Source organism: Miniopterus schreibersii (genome assembly GCF_964146895.1).
Source record: "Miniopterus schreibersii genome assembly, chromosome: 7".
NCBI classification, from domain to species: domain Eukaryota; kingdom Metazoa; phylum Chordata; class Mammalia; order Chiroptera; family Miniopteridae; genus Miniopterus; species Miniopterus schreibersii.
In genome coordinates, this window is record NC_138108.1 from 19,277,663 (window position 1) to 19,297,108 (window position 19,446).

The 19,446-nt window shown below is 36.6% G+C and overlaps 1 protein-coding gene across 3 annotated transcripts in view; it reads right to left on the reverse strand.

The window, feature by feature from the left end:
• ADAM23 (ADAM metallopeptidase domain 23) overlaps nt 1-19,446 on the reverse strand; it is a 135,997-nt gene that overhangs the window by 43,255 nt on the left and 73,296 nt on the right. For all 3 annotated transcript variants that reach the window (XM_081143478.1, XM_081143479.1, XM_081143480.1), the window contains exons 5-13: nt 15,571-15,653; nt 14,420-14,483; nt 11,972-12,044; nt 11,067-11,143; nt 9,291-9,356; nt 4,283-4,354; nt 2,049-2,212; nt 1,043-1,127; nt 15-105 (exon numbers count right to left, since the gene is read on the reverse strand). In XM_081143478.1, coding sequence (XP_080999604.1) covers nt 15-105; nt 1,043-1,127; nt 2,049-2,212; nt 4,283-4,354; nt 9,291-9,356; nt 11,067-11,143; nt 11,972-12,044; nt 14,420-14,483; nt 15,571-15,653 — 775 coding nt within the window. The remainder of the gene's footprint in view (nt 1-14; nt 106-1,042; nt 1,128-2,048; nt 2,213-4,282; nt 4,355-9,290; nt 9,357-11,066; nt 11,144-11,971; nt 12,045-14,419; nt 14,484-15,570; nt 15,654-19,446) is intronic.

Sequence of the window (19,446 nt, forward strand, 5' to 3'; positions counted from 1 at the left end):
GTCAGCATACATACTTGGCTTTCTGCTCGAAGGTTCCCATTGGATTCCAAGGTTCTGAGCCAGGCTCTGCGATAATACTTGGGCCACTGCCATTGGAACACCATACTGTTTTTCAAAGTTGAAAGTGTGTGGGAAACATTTGAGAGAGTGCACAAAGCTAGTTATTATTTCTTAATCATTACCATGTAACATCTCAGTACCCTAAGTAGAGCCTCACAGCATCAGAAAGCAGCACATGCTCCTTCATCATTTCTTCCTTGCAACTGGGCCCAAGAAGCAGAAAGCCTCCATTACTACATGGCATCTCTCAGAACTTGATGCTCTCACATGGAATTATAACATACAAGTCATAAGGGGCTGTGCCCCAACTTAACTCACATCAAACCAAGAGTAAATTCAACTTCCTACAAACATGCCAAGAGGTCTCCACTGAAGGATGGCTATGAGGACAACCTGGTATATTCTGGTATTTGATCAGGGTTTAGATAGAATTAGTTTGCTTTTTGGGTGCTGTTGCCAACTGTTATAAGAATTTTCTTTATATAAGTGAAGATAAGGAGATTAAGGAAATAATTGTTTCAATTAATTCTACAGATAGGTAGGTAGGACGCATAAAGATAAAAAATTTACATAGGGAGAAAACAGAGATACTGATTAGATACAATCACAAACTCTTTGATATAAATAATTTAAAGCTAACATGGGCAAAAGAGCATTATAACTTTCCAAAAAAAAAGTTGTAAGGGAAGGATTCATAAGCTTGTAAAAACTTATCTATAGAGACCAAAAAACAATCTCTTTGTCTTGTACTTGTCTGGTAAATATGAAAACTATCATTATGAAATGAAACAATACCTCTTTTCTAACATCAAGAACCACTTTGGGTCTATTTACTGTTATAAAACACTCATACTATATTTTCAATGTCATTATCATTCTAAACAAGCTGGAGAAAGGATGTAAACTGGGCCATAGGGGAAAAAAAGAGATCGGATCAGATGCAAAGATAAAGCTCTACTTTAAGAAAATTGACAAAATTTACCTCATTCACACCAACTCCCCTTGTGCGAGAACAGACACCTCCAAAGTAACTCAGACTGCTTCTCTTATAGTGGAATGTCACGCGCCTTAAGAAACCAGCATTAGGAAACCAATGTAGCGACCAGCATGTAAGCTCTCCCAAAACATGTCTACACTCTACACTGAATACCCCAAATCATCCTCCTTCAAAAAAAAAATCAAAAACTGCCTTTTAAAAACATTCAAATGTATGTTGTCATAAAAACCTTTACATTTATGTTATGTTAATAATCTCAGTTGAGCAAATAGTAAGGAGCCCCTACTAAGTATCATGTTTTGGCTCAGGAACTGAGGGCATATATTATAAAATGTTGTAAAGACTGGAAGAAAAGAAAGTAAGTAGTAAAGGTGAGAGGAAAGGAAGGAAACTTTGATTCATTTGATTGCAGGACAGAACCTTAGAAAACTGTCTGAAAACAGCTTCATCGTACGTGGCGGATACCTATTACCTACCAGAAAATATGGTGCCCTTTTCCTTAGTGATAGAAGTTCAACTTTATTCAATAGTTCACCTCAAAAGTCTGTATTTCCTAGCCTTTCTTACAGCTCAATGTGGCCACATGAGTAAGATTTAGCTAATGACTTCTTGGTGGAACTGAGGTGTGCAAGCTTTCAGGAAATCTGCTTTAAGGAGCTCTCTCAGCTGGAGGAATGCCCTCTTGCCGTATGCCAGGGCCGTCATTCCTGCGTCCTGCAGTGAGGGCTGGAGCACCAGCAACCATCCTGAATCATGAGTTGACTTTGTGGATGGAAGGTCTGAAGGTAGGGCTGTGCTCTGAAGGCAGATCTAATGACTGCGGAACCCGCCCCCTCCCCCCCAGCACCAGACAACCTGCCTCCATGCTTCTTCTATAACAGGGAGAGGAATCAACATCACTCTTGTTCCAAAACAATATACTGATATATAATTTAACTCATAAAATAAAGAGATAAAGGTACATGTCAAAGCAAAGCCCGTGGGTACGTACGAGATGAGATGCACAGCATCCGCATGCTGCTTGATACGCTGCCGGTATCTGGAGAATTCATGGAGCATCTGCACAAGGTTGGTGGTGATGTCAATATGATCCTTCTCAGTCCAGGTCTCTACAGCCACCAGGACAACCCTGGTATTGAGCTGCTCCTTGTAAATCTAAGGGCACACAACAGGACAGGTGCAGGAGGAAAACACTGGGTCAAACATGCACCATCAGCGATTCAGAGTCAGCGGAAAGAAGGGGAGGCGAGAGGACAACACGAGGCCGTAATGAGCTCACCAGAGAGAATCTTCGCTACCTTTCTCTTTTCCAAGAACAAAAATAAAGAACGAACAATCACACAATCTGGTCTCTCCTGCAAGGTTGTTTCAATCTCAGATCGGCACATTTAATGGCCAGGCATCTCACTTCAGGACAGGTAGTAGGAATGTCAAGATTCTAAAGTCTGGATATAAATTCAAAATGGGGTTGAGAAAAGACACGCTCCCAAACCTCACAGGAGGTAACAGGTTGAAGCCAAATATACCAGCTCCGGGGAGTGCAGTATGGCCAGTTATTCCTGCAGGACTGAAACAGATCGCTAAATCCTTGGAGAAGCACCGTCACCATGACTGGCTTGCCCTTGGAAGCTTTGTTATATGAAAAGTAAAATAGGGGGAGAATCACAGAGCTGAGGCCAAAAGAGGGCAGAGCAGATTTATATCACAGGTTCACCTTCACCACGGGGTGGCATCACTCACGGTGTTTCTATTGTGTCTTTCTGCTCTCCTTCTCTGCTTTTGGCCCGGTGGCTAAATAATTCACATAATTAAGCAATTTCAATGAATGTTGTCGTTTTGTCCTATTTTCAAGCTAATTAAGAAAATAACAGCTGACCTTTGAACACACTGAAGAAAGGGAATCGCAGCATGCCTAAATCAACCTGAAGCAGAAATGATTTTTACAAGGAGCAAGTGAAATGTAATGTCTTTTAAAAATCAATTGTTCAGCTGCAGAACCTTATATGGTAATCCAAAATACAAATTACACTTTGCAAGATGTGATTCTGTTCAATCATGCTGAAATGACTAACACAGGAATGCTGCCAAGTAAACAGCTCTGGCAGGGGAAAAGGTGTGTTTAATATTCTCATTTCCATATTCACTTATAATTTTCCTCTCAGAAGACTGACAAGAGCTAAAATTAAGGAAAACCAGGTATAAAGTGGCTTTCAGAATTTCAATCCTAACTCCATACGACACTCTGTGCCCATCCAGCTGTGCCTACCAGGCATTCGAGGTTATGAGTCTTTATATGATTGGAGGTTTTGGACTGTTTAAAAGGAAGGAAAAAAGGCAGTTCTTTGGGGGAAATAAGTATCATTTAAGTATTCGACAATTTATAAAAAGTTTTTTTTTCCCCTAGTTAAGAGGGAATATATAATAAATATCAGATAAAAATATATTTAGCTGAACAAAATGGCACTTTACATTAGAATGCACAAAGTAGTATGCTATATTTAATTTACGACTAGTCTAATTAACAATTTATTGGAACATAATGAATAATATTCACATCTATGGTGTTCCTACCAAAAACAGAAAAAAGCAAGAAAATCTTAACCATCATTCCCCGTGACTTACAAAATCGGAGGAAAAAATGATCAGTATAAAAGGTCTTTGTAAAGAGATATGTATTTTACTGTTTAGAATTAGTTTTATTTGGGGACACACTTAATTCTGTCCCCTAGAAATGAAGTCTGAAGCATTCCAATAAGGGGAACAGTAAGAAGATAAATGTAGGTTCTTTTTTAAAAAAATACTTTTGTATTTCCTATACCCTTCAAACAGAATTCACCTCAATCTATTAGTGCTTCTGCCATATATTTAAGTCAATAAGCTCAACTGATTATTATTAACAAAGTCGCCTTTGTCAAGTTTAATCTACACTCTTCTTGGTAGCTAATTTTCTCCAATATTTTTGTCCCCCTTAGGCTCTGGTGACAATGAGGTCCAGACATCACTTAGAAGCTACTCAAGCATTTTTGGAATTCCAGGGATAACTCAGCAGTCCCCTGAAACTAACACGACCCTTGTGAAGCAGACCGCTCCATAATTCTTCTGCTAGATGAGCTTAAGGATGGCATTTTTACTTTTTCTCAAGAAAGAACTCAAGTAGCAAGTAAGCACAGAGATAGAAACTGTTCTGTCTTGGAAAAAGAGGTTTGAGAAAACCGGGATACTTACAGAATCCACAAGGTTGACCACAGACTTTGCAAAGTTGTTGGTGTGTGCATGAGAAGAGCGATGCTTCTTATACTGGGGAGGGAAAAAGATATACCAGTCACTGCCAAATCATATTTTTTTCCTTTTCATGGAATTTATTGGCGTGACAGTGGTTAACAAAATTATACAGGTTTCAGGTGCACAATTCTACAACACATCATCTATACACTGTATTGTGTGTTCACCACCCCAAGTCAAGTCTCCATCCATTACCATTTATCCCCCCACACACTCCTCCACCTCCCTCCACCCCCCACCCCTGGCAATCACCACACTGTAGTCAGTGTCCATGAGTTGTTCTCTTTTTCCCCCCCCTTTTGCTCAATCCCTCCACCCCCTCCCTACCCCGTGCTCTCTATGAGTCTGTCACTACTCTTTGCTACAGCATGGATGGACCTGGAGAGCATTACGCTAAGTGAAGCAACACAGTCAGAGAAAGACAAGTACCATATGATTTCACTCATATGTGGAATCTAATGCACAAAATGAACCAAATCATAATTTAATGGTAAATTTCAAAATTCTGTAAAAGCAGAAATCTCATAGCAACAATAGAAATTGGGGATTAAAAATATAGAATTTAGTGCGTGCCATGTTGAATATGGTGTTGTTCTTATTTTATTTCTGTGTTAGGTAGCAAAACTCTGATGATCTAAAACACCCACGATATTCCAGGTAATGGAGAGGGCCTATAGAAATATGGGTGAGAAGCTTTACTCCAGAGAAGGAAGCTATTTCAGTCTTAACGTCTGTAAACGCAACCCTTTCATTTTCAATTAAACAACCTTCCCAGCTTATAAAGGGCTTACACCAAGAAACTTAGTTCCAACTGGACGCCCTCCTCACTTTAAACTCAAGGCCATACACAGATCAATAAAATTTCTTAGGTAACACTTTAAATACTGTCCATGATATGGAATGTATCTGTCATACATTCTAGTACATTCTTTCAGAAGAATGCCTCCTCCAAATAAAGCCTTTTGCTTTTGACTGCCCCGAGTTAGAACAAAGAAGAGACGTAAAGTAAAAGTGAAATATGATGATAGTTCATGATTATTTAAGAAAATAAGAAAAAATAAATTAATAGAATAATTGCAAAGCAACGTCTGAAGTCCTACAGTTTTAGCAAGGAGTACTTTGCTTAATACGTCTTTGACGGGACATTTGAAAGCAAAAGTCTATCACAGGGGGATCATGAGCTGTACTGGGGAAAAAGAAAAACATTCCCAAACTACCAAATCAGATTTGCACCATAAGTTTTTAAAATGTGTCTTCAATTATAATTATTAAAATAATGCATCTTTCATAAAGATTAAAAATATTTCTACATTAGAAAACCATATTCTTTTTCTCTCCCTTTCCACTTTCACATTATAAATTTATCACTCTCCCCACTTTATTCTCTCTCTGCTACTATGTTTTTTAAACAAAGAAAATATATCTTACTATTTACATATCTGATATTTATTTTTGATAATACTGAGCACTAGATAGAAGTAATGGTTCACCACCTAGTAAAGGTATTAAATACCACTGAATTGTACACTTAAAAAAAAGACTTGACATTAAGAAGCACACATCACAGAAAGGAAATACTCGTTGACACCTCCTCTATGCAGTGATGTTACACATCTATTAAGATATATTTTATTTTCCTTCTGAATATTAATCTGTCCTTTTTGGAAACCTCCTTTTATAGTATAATAGTCAAGAAAAATATGAAATGCAAGTTGTAAAAAAAAAAAAAAGGTAATTTTAAAGTCTATTAAAACGTGATAAGATTTTCATTTATTTCATGTTTGTAATTTCCAAGTCTCTGATTTTCTTTTTAGAAAGATCATTCTGCCTGCTCTGAGGTGAGTGAATTAGAAAGGTTCAAAAATGGAAACAGAGACCTGTGGGGAAATTATTACAACAGTCCATGTAAAAGATAATGAAGGCCAGACATCTGTCTAGGCTGTGAAAGGTGAGAAAAGAGAAGCATAGAAAGATGTCTCCTAGGTTTTGAACTTGAATAGCTTGGGGGATAGTGGTGTCATCTAAAATAATGAGAAAGACGAGCGGAAAGGAAGTTTAGGACCCAGGAACCAAGAGTTCTGATTTAGAAATGTCCAGTGTGAGATGCCTAGTCAATACTGAAGTACGGATGTCAAGTAGGCAGCTGAGTTGGAACCGTGGGACTCAGAAGGCTGGAGGCATAGGGAGTGACGAGTTTAAAGCCATCACATTCTTTGAGGACTTGAGGCTGGAAGGGGCCACTCTGGGGGAGAGTTATAGAAAGAAAAGAGAGCCCCAAACCAGCTGCAGGCACTCCTGTAATTCTAGACGCCAGACGTAAAGGACAAGAAGAAGCGACCAGTGAGGTGGGAGAGCTGCTGCGTCACAGAAGCCGAGAGGTGAAGAAAATGTTTCAAAGAGGAAGCGATAACCACCTGTGGCCAACGCTGCTGGGCGCGGGCAAGTAGGGTGCGCACAGCGCCCCCTCCAGGTGTTCACATGACCGTCACTTAGTTGGGAGCATAGGATTTACTAGGATCTACGATGTCTTTCTCCTACAAGAAACCTTTGTTCCTCACAGCTCTGTGAGGCGGGGTTTATTAGCCCTGCTTTGTAACTGTGGAAAGTGAGGCTCAGAGAGGACAAATAAAAACAGCCGGGACCACACAACTGGAATTCAGTGCCCACTCTAGGATGAGATAGAAAATAAACTCGTTCAGTTTTTATTAAAGAGCTTATAAATCGTGATTAATGAGAACTCTTCATTTGTTAGGTACCTATAAAATACAGTGGTTTTTCACTATGCTGTACATCTAAAACTAATCGAGAATAATATTGAATGTAACTGTAATTATAAATAAATAAATAAATAAATAAATAAATAAATAAATAAATAAATAACATATAATGATTTTTTTTTTAATCCTCACACGAGGATATTTTTTCCATTGTTTTTCAGAGAGAGTGGGACGGAGAGAGAGAAATATCAATGTGAGAGAGACACACTGGTTGGTTGCCTCCCACACCCACCTAATCAGGGCCGGGGATTGAGCCTGCAACTGAGGCATGTGCCTTTGGCCGAAATTGAACCCAGGACCCCTCAGTCCTCTGGCCAACATTCTAACCACTGAGCCAGATCAACTAGGGCTATCTAGTGATTTTTAAATTTAAAAAAAAAAAAATAAGGTTTAATTGAAAAATAGCTGAGTTACTACATTTTCACTTACTGACTTACACCTAAGGATAGAGCAAAAATGTAAGCAAAGCATTTGTTTCTCATGCACTTTAAAATATTTCAACCTTTTCTATTAGAATAAGGTTTTTAATATTTATGTTTAGATTACTGGCTCAAAGAAATATTTGCTGACCCTTATCAAGACTATAATTGGCTCACAAATTAGGGTCCGCCAGCCAGCATCTAAGATGCTTTCTACAAAATTGAGGAATTTTTTTTTTTTTTTTTGGTTTAATGAAATCCACTGATAATATGATGCTTGATCAAAATAAGATATCAGCATTTCTTTCAGGAAGCCAATATTAGGTTACTCTGAATTAAAGAGGTAAGCTTGAATAAATGGAGGGAAATATTTCTATTCCCTGCTTGAATGAGAACTACTTTTGTCTACAAAGAAAAATGTTCAATCTCCATTTATGATAAAACTTACTCTCACAGGTTCTGATTACTGAAAATAATTTACATTTAAAGTGCCAAATTTGCCTTTTCTTCCTAAACACATACAATCCTTAAGAAATTTGTTTTCTGGGGGGGGGGGGGGAATTAGAGCTTGATTTCCAAGCCAAGGGTGACTGTTATCAACATAACTGTGCTGCCTCATCTGGCACAAAAGGTTGTAAGATGAATACTCTCAGTGGGATGATTATTCAAAACCCAAAAGCAACTATACAGATATTGAAGAACAGATGTAAATTATTATAGTTCAGTTTTTTAAATTAGGCTTTTTTTTTTTTCCCCCAAAGAGCCAGGTGTTAAACATTTACCAGCATACCGAGCGTATTGGCTATACTGCCAAACAGCCTACTGACCAAAACTCTAGAATGCTCTAGGACTCAGCCAAGATATTTTATAAGAGGAACGGCCAAGCCCTGGCGGGCGTGCTTCAGTTGGTTACAGCACCATCCTGCGCCACAGGGTGGCGACTTCAGTTCCTGCTCAGGGCACACACCTAGGTTGCAGGTTCAATCCCGGTTGGGGCGCATCAGGGAGGCAACTGATAGATATTTCTCTCTCACATCAATGTTTCCCCCATTGCCCCCCCTTTCATCAATGAAAAATATATCCTTAGGTGAGGATTAAAAAAAAAAAAAGAGTAATGGTTAAGTAGAATATGGTTAAGTTTCTACTTTACCTTCAAGAGAAGCCAATGGAGAGTAATAACTATTTTTCACATATCTTTTCTCAGATGTCTTTTCAGATATCTTTTAAGTGTTACTGAAAATCACATGGAATCACATTTTACTTTGAGTGAAGTAACACAAGATTATTCATCTTTCCAGTATTTAAGGATAGTCTCTTTGGGCATACCTTTAATGCATATGCTTACTACGCTTATCTCGTGCAATTATATCTGCTACAAATCATAATAATGAGTTAAGAAAAAATAACAGAGCAAAGGCATGGAATAAAATTAGAAAGCAGTTACCAAATACATAGATGGAGAATCAGTAGAGAGTAAGAATTTACATGAAGACAAGTGAAAGATGCCACACAAAGTTACATCCATCAATTACAATCATTATTAAACAGTGGAAAAGTTTAGAGTTCTGAAATTTCTATAAAACCCAGTGTTCCAGAACACCATGAAATAAATGAACTTATTTAATATTTTCAAAAAATAAAGCATCTAAGTATCTTGGCTTTAATAAGTAACAAATAATAATTGAATATAAAGTGAAGTGTATTCCTTCTCAAGTAAGCTGTTGGGTCCAAAACCCATTGAATCTATGCTCTTACCGTTTTGTGATCATTAACAATCATAAGTTCCAAATATTTCATTTCTTCAAACACACCACGTGATGGCTGTGGAAAATAAAAGTATATGGTCAGAGGTAATAGCACCATCTCTGAGGATGACTGTTCAGTTGTAGATTGAATCTGAATTTCAGGAGGACTCTTTGCTGCCTATTGTATCAACACCCTTGAAGAAACTTGCTCAGGGAAATAGGAAAAAATGACCATAAAGTGTGAGTAAACATTCAAGTATTCATAAAAGAACTATATTTAACTACCATTAAAGAACTCATCAAGATGGAGAATGGCTCGTGTTGTTTTTATATGATTTATACATATAAATATTCTAGAGAAAAATGTAATTATAATTCTGTTAAAATAAACAAACTCAATTTCTTTGGCATTGAGATGCGATTAAAAATTCACACCTATTTAAAAGGTCAAGGAGAACCTATATAAAACTCATTTAACAAGAATAGCAGAGTATATCTAGAAAAAGTACCAATGTAGTAAAATAGAAATCTTAACTCAGTGGAGTGAAATTCTAATAATAATGTACTAATTCTTAAACATACAACTTCTCACAGGAACAAACATTAACAATGACAATATTCTAAATTCTTCCAAATTTTTATTATTACTATAGAATCCATTAAGAGCAAGGGCTAAATATTTTAGCCATTATTTGGACTTCTATTTCTTTTTCATAGTAGAAAACTACAAGATCATTGATCAGTTTATGTTTGCCAGGGGTGGACTTTAGTGAAATGTCATTAGCCTATATAAAACTTATTATTACCAACTAAATCTTCAAGAGTAAGCAAAAATATAACTCTAATTTCAATTGAAAGAAAAAATAATACACCCTCATCCATAATCACCACAATACAAAGACAGGATTATAAAGAAGAAGATGATTTAACCTGCAACTAAGTTTTTGATGTCTGGAGGTGTAATTTTTTTCACAAAAAAATACATTCACCAAAACATTACCTAAAATGTGCAATTTCCAGTATAATTACTCATTAAGTTATCTAGTAAATTACCATGTAATCTATATGCTGTGGAATTAATTCTTGGTTACATAGCATTCACCATGTAATTACTAGATAGTCCCGATCATTACAGCTTTCTAATCTATTATGAAAAAGACTAGGAACATAATTTCAGTTACAAAGCCTCTATACATGTATCAATACATGTGAGCCAAAAGACAATTGTTGATTATATAATTACATGATTCTTATTTAGTAACTATCACAATATTAATGGTCAAATAGATCCATTCTGTTCAGAAAAACACATCCAGCTTCAAAGTCTGGTATAACAGAGTTTTTAATTTGAATGAAATAAAAATAAGTATGACTAGCCAACATTTAAAAACCTAACTTCTTCCCCTATTTCTCTTGTTAACAGAAATGTTTTATATAATGTCATATAAGCCATATTTTTAAAAGTCTGGTATATTATCAGTAGGGAAAAATGCACTGCAATTTTCATTTGAAAATACAGCTAAAACAATACGTTCCTTATGTGACATCAGGATTCACAGAACACCATAATCAGTTTATTGTTGCTAATCGGGAAAGCTGAATAAAAAGCAATATGCCTATAAGACTCAATATATAGGGGTTCTGGGGGTTTCTGGTTTGTTGTTTTTGTGTGTAAGAGGAAGTTGCCCAATTCCAAAGTGTTTTAGGTACACTTAGCTACTGTGTGATCACAGGCAACAATTTAACGGAGTGAAATGGCCCCCCTGCGGCTCAATGCCACACTCACATTCACTGCTCTCTTTCTTCTCCTTTTCAACCACTGTAATTCCGATAGAAAGGGCCACTGATCACTGCTTTCCACACCTGAGTAAAAGAAAAAGGAATGCCAGAATTTATGCTCGACTATACTTCAATGGGAGTATGTTTTTCAAATATTATATGAAGGAATAGCAGCCTGGACAGTATGTTTCATCTCAAACCAAAATTAAGGTGAAAAATGTACACTCATCATTAAACACTTTACATTCTCACAGTCACAATATAATTCAATTTGTAATTAATAAATTATAATATAATTCAAACATAATTTTCTTCCAAGCATCAACAAAAACACAAGTTGTTCAAAACTCATTGGAATATGCATATTTGACCTACAAGCACCTGACACTCAATATCTGAAAATTTAAGATAATTCTACTATGCTTCATTCATTTTAGAATTAAAAATAATGTATGCCATAAGCTTTTGCTTATAAATTACTAAAGACTTTTAGCATCAGTATACAGCAGTAGTAACATCACATATTGCAATAATCCAAAAGAAGCTTTTGCAAATCAGCATGCTTAAGATGCCTCAGGACCAGAGCACAAGAGAGAGTCAATGTAAGTTGGCTGAAGAAGAGTAAACTGCCAAGGAAATTTAAGGATGAACCTCACTGTAGATCACTGTTAAATTCAGCTGTAATCTCTGGTTCCTAACGCAGCTTTATTCCCAGGCTTCATTTTTCTCCATCGGAAACAACTATGCATACCCCACTACATGAAAGCCACCGTTCACCCATTGCCCACACACACTGTTCACCGCATATCTCAAGTCAGTTCTGCTTCCCACCAAGCCTGCCTGGCTCCCAACTTCCACCCAGTCATAGGTCCTGTTACACAAAATAGAATGGCTATCTGAATTAAAACTTACTGAGATTCTTCATTTGCTTAGAATATTGTCCCGCCAATGTTTTCTGGATTATGTGTGGTCGACCTGTGCTTTTCTGAAACAAAAACAATTGCAGACAATTGAAAAGCAAGATGTGAGTATGCCTCTATGGAATAGTGTTAGAACTTTCCTAACATCCTTCCTAAAATGGGGACATTTATATGCTAATGTTTTAGTTATCAAGAATGAAAAGTAGCCCGGCCAGCATGGCTCATTGGTTCAGCATCAACCTATGAACCAGGAGGTCACAGTTCGATTCCTGGTCAGGGCACATGCCCGGTTTGTGGGCTCGATCCCCAGTAGGAGGCATGCAGGAGGCAGCAGATCAATGACTCTCTTTCATCATTGATTTTTTATCTCTCCCTCTCCCTTTCTCTCTCTAAAATCAATAAAAATATTCTTTTTTAAATGAAAAGTATATGTTGTATTGAAACTTTAATTTTAGATAAAATAGAGCATCATCCAATTGTTCCAGTTTAAATAAAAGCAGTAATTTTATTAGCTACTCTTAAGTCTTAGCTTTCTCCAAAGCCATGAATAAGAAATTCACAAGAAAAACACAAATGATCAATGAATATATGAAGAAGTAATGAATATTTAATATTCCTTCAAAATGAAAAAACTTTTTAAAGATACACCAGTTTGTGCCTTCAAATTGGCAAAGGTTTAAAAATTATGATAACCAAAGTTAATTATAGCTACAAGGCAAAAAGCACACTTATATACTGCTGATAGGAGAATATTGGAAGCATAGTTCAAAGAGAAATTTAGCAATTCTATCAACAGCCTTGAAAACATTAATATCCTTTGCCCTAGAAATTACACTTCTAGAAACATCTTATTTCCATTACTATTATTACTGTTAGTTCCCATTACTGAGCACATGGTATGTGCCAGGCACTGTTAATGACCACGTTACGCAATTTAATCCTCATAAGAACTCCATACGGTGCGTATCTTATCCTCATTTCACAAATAAAGACATGGACGCTCAGAGAGATACATTGCTGAATTAAAATTACATTACAAAATAATGACCCAATTTATTTTTAAGCATGTGGGAATATATCATTGCAAACTGGAAGAATGTGCACTGAAAAGTAGAAGGTAAGTTATTTCTGGGGGATGGGATGATATGTAATTACTATTTAGTTAAGTTTTTGTTTCTTTTGCTTTTCCAATTTCCTACACTGTATCAGTTTTACAAGCAGAAAAATAGTTTATAAAAAGAGTATTCTTAATAGATTCCATAAAAGACTTATAATAATTACAAGTTTTACTATTCACTTACTACTTAACAGATAACAAATTCTCTTTAGAAATATCCCATCCTTATTATTTGACTTATTGTAAAGCATACCAAAATTAATAATAATAAACAAAATATCCAAAAAAATCTAAATTTGAGTAAAATAAACTCTTAATTCTGGTAACAGGTGAAAAGATATCTAGAGATATGAGACTCACAACTGGATCAGCAAGACAATTTTAAAAACTGACTAATTCAAAGTACTGTTCCTTTCCCTCCACTAGCAGTGAAGATGAGAACAAATTGTTACATGACACTAAATAAATCAGACAGAGAAAGACAAATACCATATGGTTTCCCTTATAAGTGGAAACTAAAGAACAAAACAAACAAACAAACAAAAGAGAAACAGAGACAGAGATGCAAAGAACAGACTGATGTGATGGTTGCCAGATGGAAGGGTAAAAAAGGGGGCGGGATTAAGAAATACAAATCGGTAGTTACAAAATAGTCACAAGGATTTAAAGTATAGCATACGGAATATAGTTAATAATATTGTAATAACTATGAATGGTGCTAGGTGAGTACTAAACTTATCAAGCGAAGCACGTCATAAGTTATATAAACGTCTAACCACGATGCACCTGAAACTAATATAATATTGAATGTCAACTGTAATAGAAAAAAACACATAATAAAAATTGGGGGGGGGGGAAAGGTAGGCAGTAAGAAAGAAGGCAAAAAAAGAAAAGGCATTAAGTATGTAACAATCAACCCCAGAAGAATATGACTATGGGCATAACAATGCAAAACCAATGCTATGAACATTAGGATAATAGCAGCTTATATTTATAAATCCCTTCAGTTTATTAGATACAATCCCATACATTTACTAATTCATCAAATCTACAGAATGTCCTCTCTGCCCTTTCTGTAGATTGGGAAGAACTGTCTTTCACTTCAGAAAACCTAGGTTGGTTGGGTCTCACCATCCCTTCCTGGTGTGTGGCCTGGGATGTGCAACGTAAGCTTCAAAATTCATGATGTCATTCTAAGTTTGAAACAGGTACTATGTATAAAATGCACATCAAAACCTACATTATGTTCTCTTTATTGTTCAAAAGCAAAGATACTGAAAGAATAAAACACCATAAGGAAATTGATGTCACAGCCAGACTTACCTCATCATGAATCAGCTCCAGTGGTTCAATCATGTACACATAGGTATCATCTTCAAACATACCACTGCAACGCAAGAAACCGCATGAGGAGAGAATTAACAACTATAGCAAACAGCAAGAAACAGCAGAGGAGCTTCAAATTGCATCTTTAAAGATAAAGAATATATCTAAATAAATACCTTTATACTGCCGCAACTCTAAACCATATATCTGTATGGAATCCCACAATGGTCCCCACACTATACTAGACAGCGCATAGGCTACACAGTGTGTAAAAAGTGTATACCAAAGACCATACAAATTATATGTGATATAATTAATTTTTGAAATTAAATGGACAGATTAGAAGATTAATCTGGGACTGGACCATTCATGCAGTACCAGTATTGCTGGTTATTATTCCAGAATAATGCACAACTAGTCCAAATTTCTTGTTATGCAAATCCAATATCATCTATAAGAAAATAGGTTCTTCATATATAACAAAAATCTAAAACCATCTGATTCTGAAAAGGCAAGTAGAAGTAACTTCATGCTTGCAAGTTGTGAATTTCCATTAAGTACTATGATTCTGTGCTGAAAATTACATTCAATTTTCAGAGATACAGGATTTTTTATTATGTGCAAAGATTAAGATTTTCAAGATCCTTTTTCCTCACCTGAGCACAAATAGATCTTTAAGTGACATGTTTGTGACATTCTGTGTTTGGGGCTAAAGGTGCCTACAGATGTTTTTAAGCCTGCCTCAAAGCTGATGCATGAGCTCCTCTCTTTCACGCCCACCCTCAGCTGGCTAACTCCCAGCTCTCCTTAGGTCTAATCTGACTGGTATGTCCTCTGGCATCCACCTCTGAGAAACCTTCCTGGATCTAGATTAGGTCACCCTATAAGTCTCTGTCCTCCCTTCCCCTTCACAGTACTTCCCAAAAAGGCAAATTAAATATTAATCTGTGTATCATTTATTTAATCTCAGAATTGCCTGCAAACCCTAAGTGTTGTAGAGACTATGCCCTCCTTGTTCATCACTCCACATCCAGGCCCAAACAGGAGACTGGTACAGAAGAGTCACTACAATGCACATCTGTGAAGGAAAAGTTGGAAAGAATGAATGGTGAAAGCAAGTTCATTCTCCCAATGCGAGTCCCACGTACTGAAGTCCATTGCAGGTTGACAGAGCTGCCCTGGAGTCCTTGACACCTCGGATGCTTCCATGGTAGTAACAGTGCTCTCCACCCTACAATGCAGAAGAAGGTTTGAGAAATTATGCTTTCTACATCATGATTCACTCTTCGAGATGCTTCTATAAAGCAAAAAGGACTGCCAGGGTGGTCCTAGAAACTCCTCCCGGTTAATATGAAATCACAAAGAGTGCTAGGCAATTTTTCAACTTTTCCATGACAAGCATGTGTATATAAAATTTAATGAAGGAGAAAAAGCTTTACAGGAATAAGACACCAGTGCAACTGGTACAACTTATGTACCTTTCCTAAGCATTAAGGGAGCAGACATTTAACTGATAGTGTTTTGGAATAAGGTCTCCTACCTAACTGAGAAGAGACCCAATGTTGTTATTTATAATCATTTCTTACGAAAAATAAAATAAAACCTTATTATTTCTTTTCCTACTTTTTAAAATTAGGTTTTTTTTTAATTTTTGGAAATAACATACAACTTAGTTTTCAAAGTCAAATAGTAACTACAAGACCTATTTTTAAAAATATATAGCAATTTCCTTTCTCCCTCTCTCCTCACCTTCACAGCAATCATTTTAAACCCCTTTAGCTGCTTCTTCTGTTGTTTACCTATGTATTTCTGAATGGAATATTTAGACTCCTGTGTTCTGGATTATTTCACTTTAGAAATTATCTTCCTACTATAGAATCTTAAAAACCCCTCTTGCCGCCAATACATTCCAATACCCATCACCAGTTTTGGGTTAAATTGATATTTAGTGTTTATATTACAACTATGCAAATACTGTGCATGGCTGTGTCACTGTGATTACATTTTCTTTTTTAGTCCATTTTTAATTTTTTCAAGAATTTTTGCTTCGTTTTCTTATATCCTGATTTTCCCATGTATTTAATAGCCCCCATCATCTAAAGTGTTATCTACAACTCTTTTCCTTTGGTCATATACATCAGGTAAATTATCAGACCCATTTTGTTCCTGGAGAGACCCTTATGGTTTCCCTTCAACCTCCTGCTAGGCCTGATGAACATCTGCCAACCAGGACTTCTCTGTAGCATCACCCTGGGAACTCCCTTAGGCCCTCTTCTATATTGATTCCTATATTTCATGTCTTCTCCATTCATGGTTTCATCCTCTCCTTTTCTGGAGGCACACATCCTCTAGTACCTTCTTGAAAAAGTGCTCATGGAAGATAAATTTGGTGAGAACTTACACAAATGAAAATTTCTTTTTCTATCTTTACACTTGTGTGATCATTTGGGTGGGTAGAGAATTCTAGATTGGAAACTATTTTCTCTTGGCATTTTGATGACATTTTGCATAGTCTTACAGCTTCTAATGTTGCTGTTGTGAGTTGAATGTAATTCCAATGTTAGATATTTTCTATCACATCTATTTTCCCATATCATAAAGACTTTAGGAAATTTTATTTATCACCATTTTCATAAAATGGCATGCATTCATATGAGTCTTTGCATATTCATTATGCTGGGCACTCTGTTATACCTTTTAATCAAGAAAATGCATGCAGTTCAGTTCTGGGAAGCTTTTATTATTTCTCTGGTAATTCCCGCCTTTCCATATTTCTCTAAAAACTGACTTCTACCAGAGTACAGAAGATATGGCTGCCTGGCCACATGAGGTATGGAGTAGATCAGGGATTTAAATAGACTCCATATAGACTTTCAACCAACCTTCTGTTTTCATGTGCCTACAGTTCTTGAGCCTTTCTGGTGACGTGACGAGCTGCCTGGCTTCTTCTGGACTTGCCCAGAAAAACTTAGCAGAGCACAAAATGCTTCAACCTCCAACAGTTATTACTCATCCATCCGCTTTCCCTCTCCTACAACTTTATGGACACTACTCATCTGCTGTCTTTGTTCTCTTGTCTTGCCCTTTTTTATTTCTTAACTGCTAATTAAGTGGGTTATGGGAGTAGATAAATATAAGCATTGAATCAGCACTGTTTAACCAGAAATTTCCTAATTGTTTTCTTAAACAGGGTATACTGGACATACTTTGACTTTTTATTAATGATTTACAGCCATTCTGGTCACTGCTCTTTATACAATAGCCTCAGAGGCTATTTAAAGTGACTAATGGTGTTTCTCCATGCACCAAATGACCACTCCCCAACCAACTCAATTTGTTTCCTCTTAGTAAGTATAATACAAATTTTCAATGTTGGTCGTCTAAATTTGGAAATATAACCTTGTTGATATTTTATAAAGCGTTGCTTTCCAGTTCTCAAAAAACAACCTTGTATATAAATATTGACTTGTATATAATATGTCAAATTTCATTTGCATATTCAACTCTGGAACTTATAAGGACAAATGATACCACACATCTCAGCATTTTAAGAATCCAGGTCTGCCATTAAACTTCAGACTCTTCACATGATTCTAAAAGCAGTCATAGGTAACTGTAAATTCCATCAAAACTGGTTATTTAGTGCTTTGTATCATACAAAAAAGCTATCTTAAGTCAGGTGATTATTAGAAGTGCATAGTGAACACTGTCATATTTACTTGACCTTTCTAAGAAAAACTGTATTTTCCAGACACTCCTAAAAAGATTCATTTTTCCCCAGAAGATATTTCCATGTCTTAGATTTTAGTTTCATTCAATTGCAATGGAAGCTGAAGGATGATGCTCTCAGTATAAAGGTCATTGTTATCTGTTTTAATTAAGGCAGGATATTATCTAAAGGAAACTACTTTAGTTCCCTGTATATTTAAATGTGGAGCACCATATTTTCTGAACCTCAAATGAGACTTGAGGTAACATCCAATCCCTGATGTTAAAAAAATTGTTACTATCATCATAAAAAAGTGTTACTATCTAATTGTGTAGTTATACCAAGCACTATAAGTAATTTGGCAGGTTCTAATTCAGTATTGGTATTAGTAGTATTAGAGGATTTTCTGCATTGCTAATTACTAAATTTATACCAAGTTTTAAAGAAAGTATTAAAAGAAAAATACTACTTGGCAACTCTCCGGATCTATGCAGCATTTTGTAAATACTACTGCAAAGTAACATCTCAAGGTATTTCGTATTAAATAACCCAGTTGAAAAGAGGCATTCCCTCTTGGGTAACAGGGGTAACTTTAGTGGACCAGGGCAAAGAGGCCACTTCTAGACGGCTTTGCTAACAGTGACAGTGGGCAGCCAGCTCTGGGGTGCCTTCCACACAAGGACTGGCCATCTTGAAACTCACTATCTCACAGCAATTACTATCTCCATGTACAGACAGGGAGACAGTCACAAGGTGTCAAACGGTCTGGCAACAACAGCAAAAACCATAATGAATCCACATCTTCAGGCTCTCAAACTAGTGTTTCTCCAGTCAGGAAGCCTCACATAGTTCAAGAGTGCAGGCCAGTGAATTAGAGATCACACCTAAGAATGGGACACAGATCTGTGACTAGGCAAACAGCAGGCAGGAGGACCAAAAGGGCTCATTCACTGTACGACACAAGTCTATGTGGGCCCCCAGGGGCATTTTGGGATTCAAAACTGTCAGTCAGTTAATTAAATTGAACAAAACGGAGCATCTGATATGTGAAAGTTATTCGTTAGTCAAAGGAACTTAAAAATCCTAGTAAGTATGCGCCCAACTTTCTCAGCCTACCACTTGCACAGAGCTGAACACCCCACAGACAGATAAAGCTCAAATAATGGTAACCAGGCTCCACAAGGCAGCCAAGCTAAAAAGCCTATTGGAAGCCACCAGGCCACCCTGCAAATATTGAAACAGGGAAGCCGTGAGCATGCTTTAAGGCTCTTCCTAATCAGAAGTGGCTGAGGTAGCAACTTTGTGAGTCTAGTGA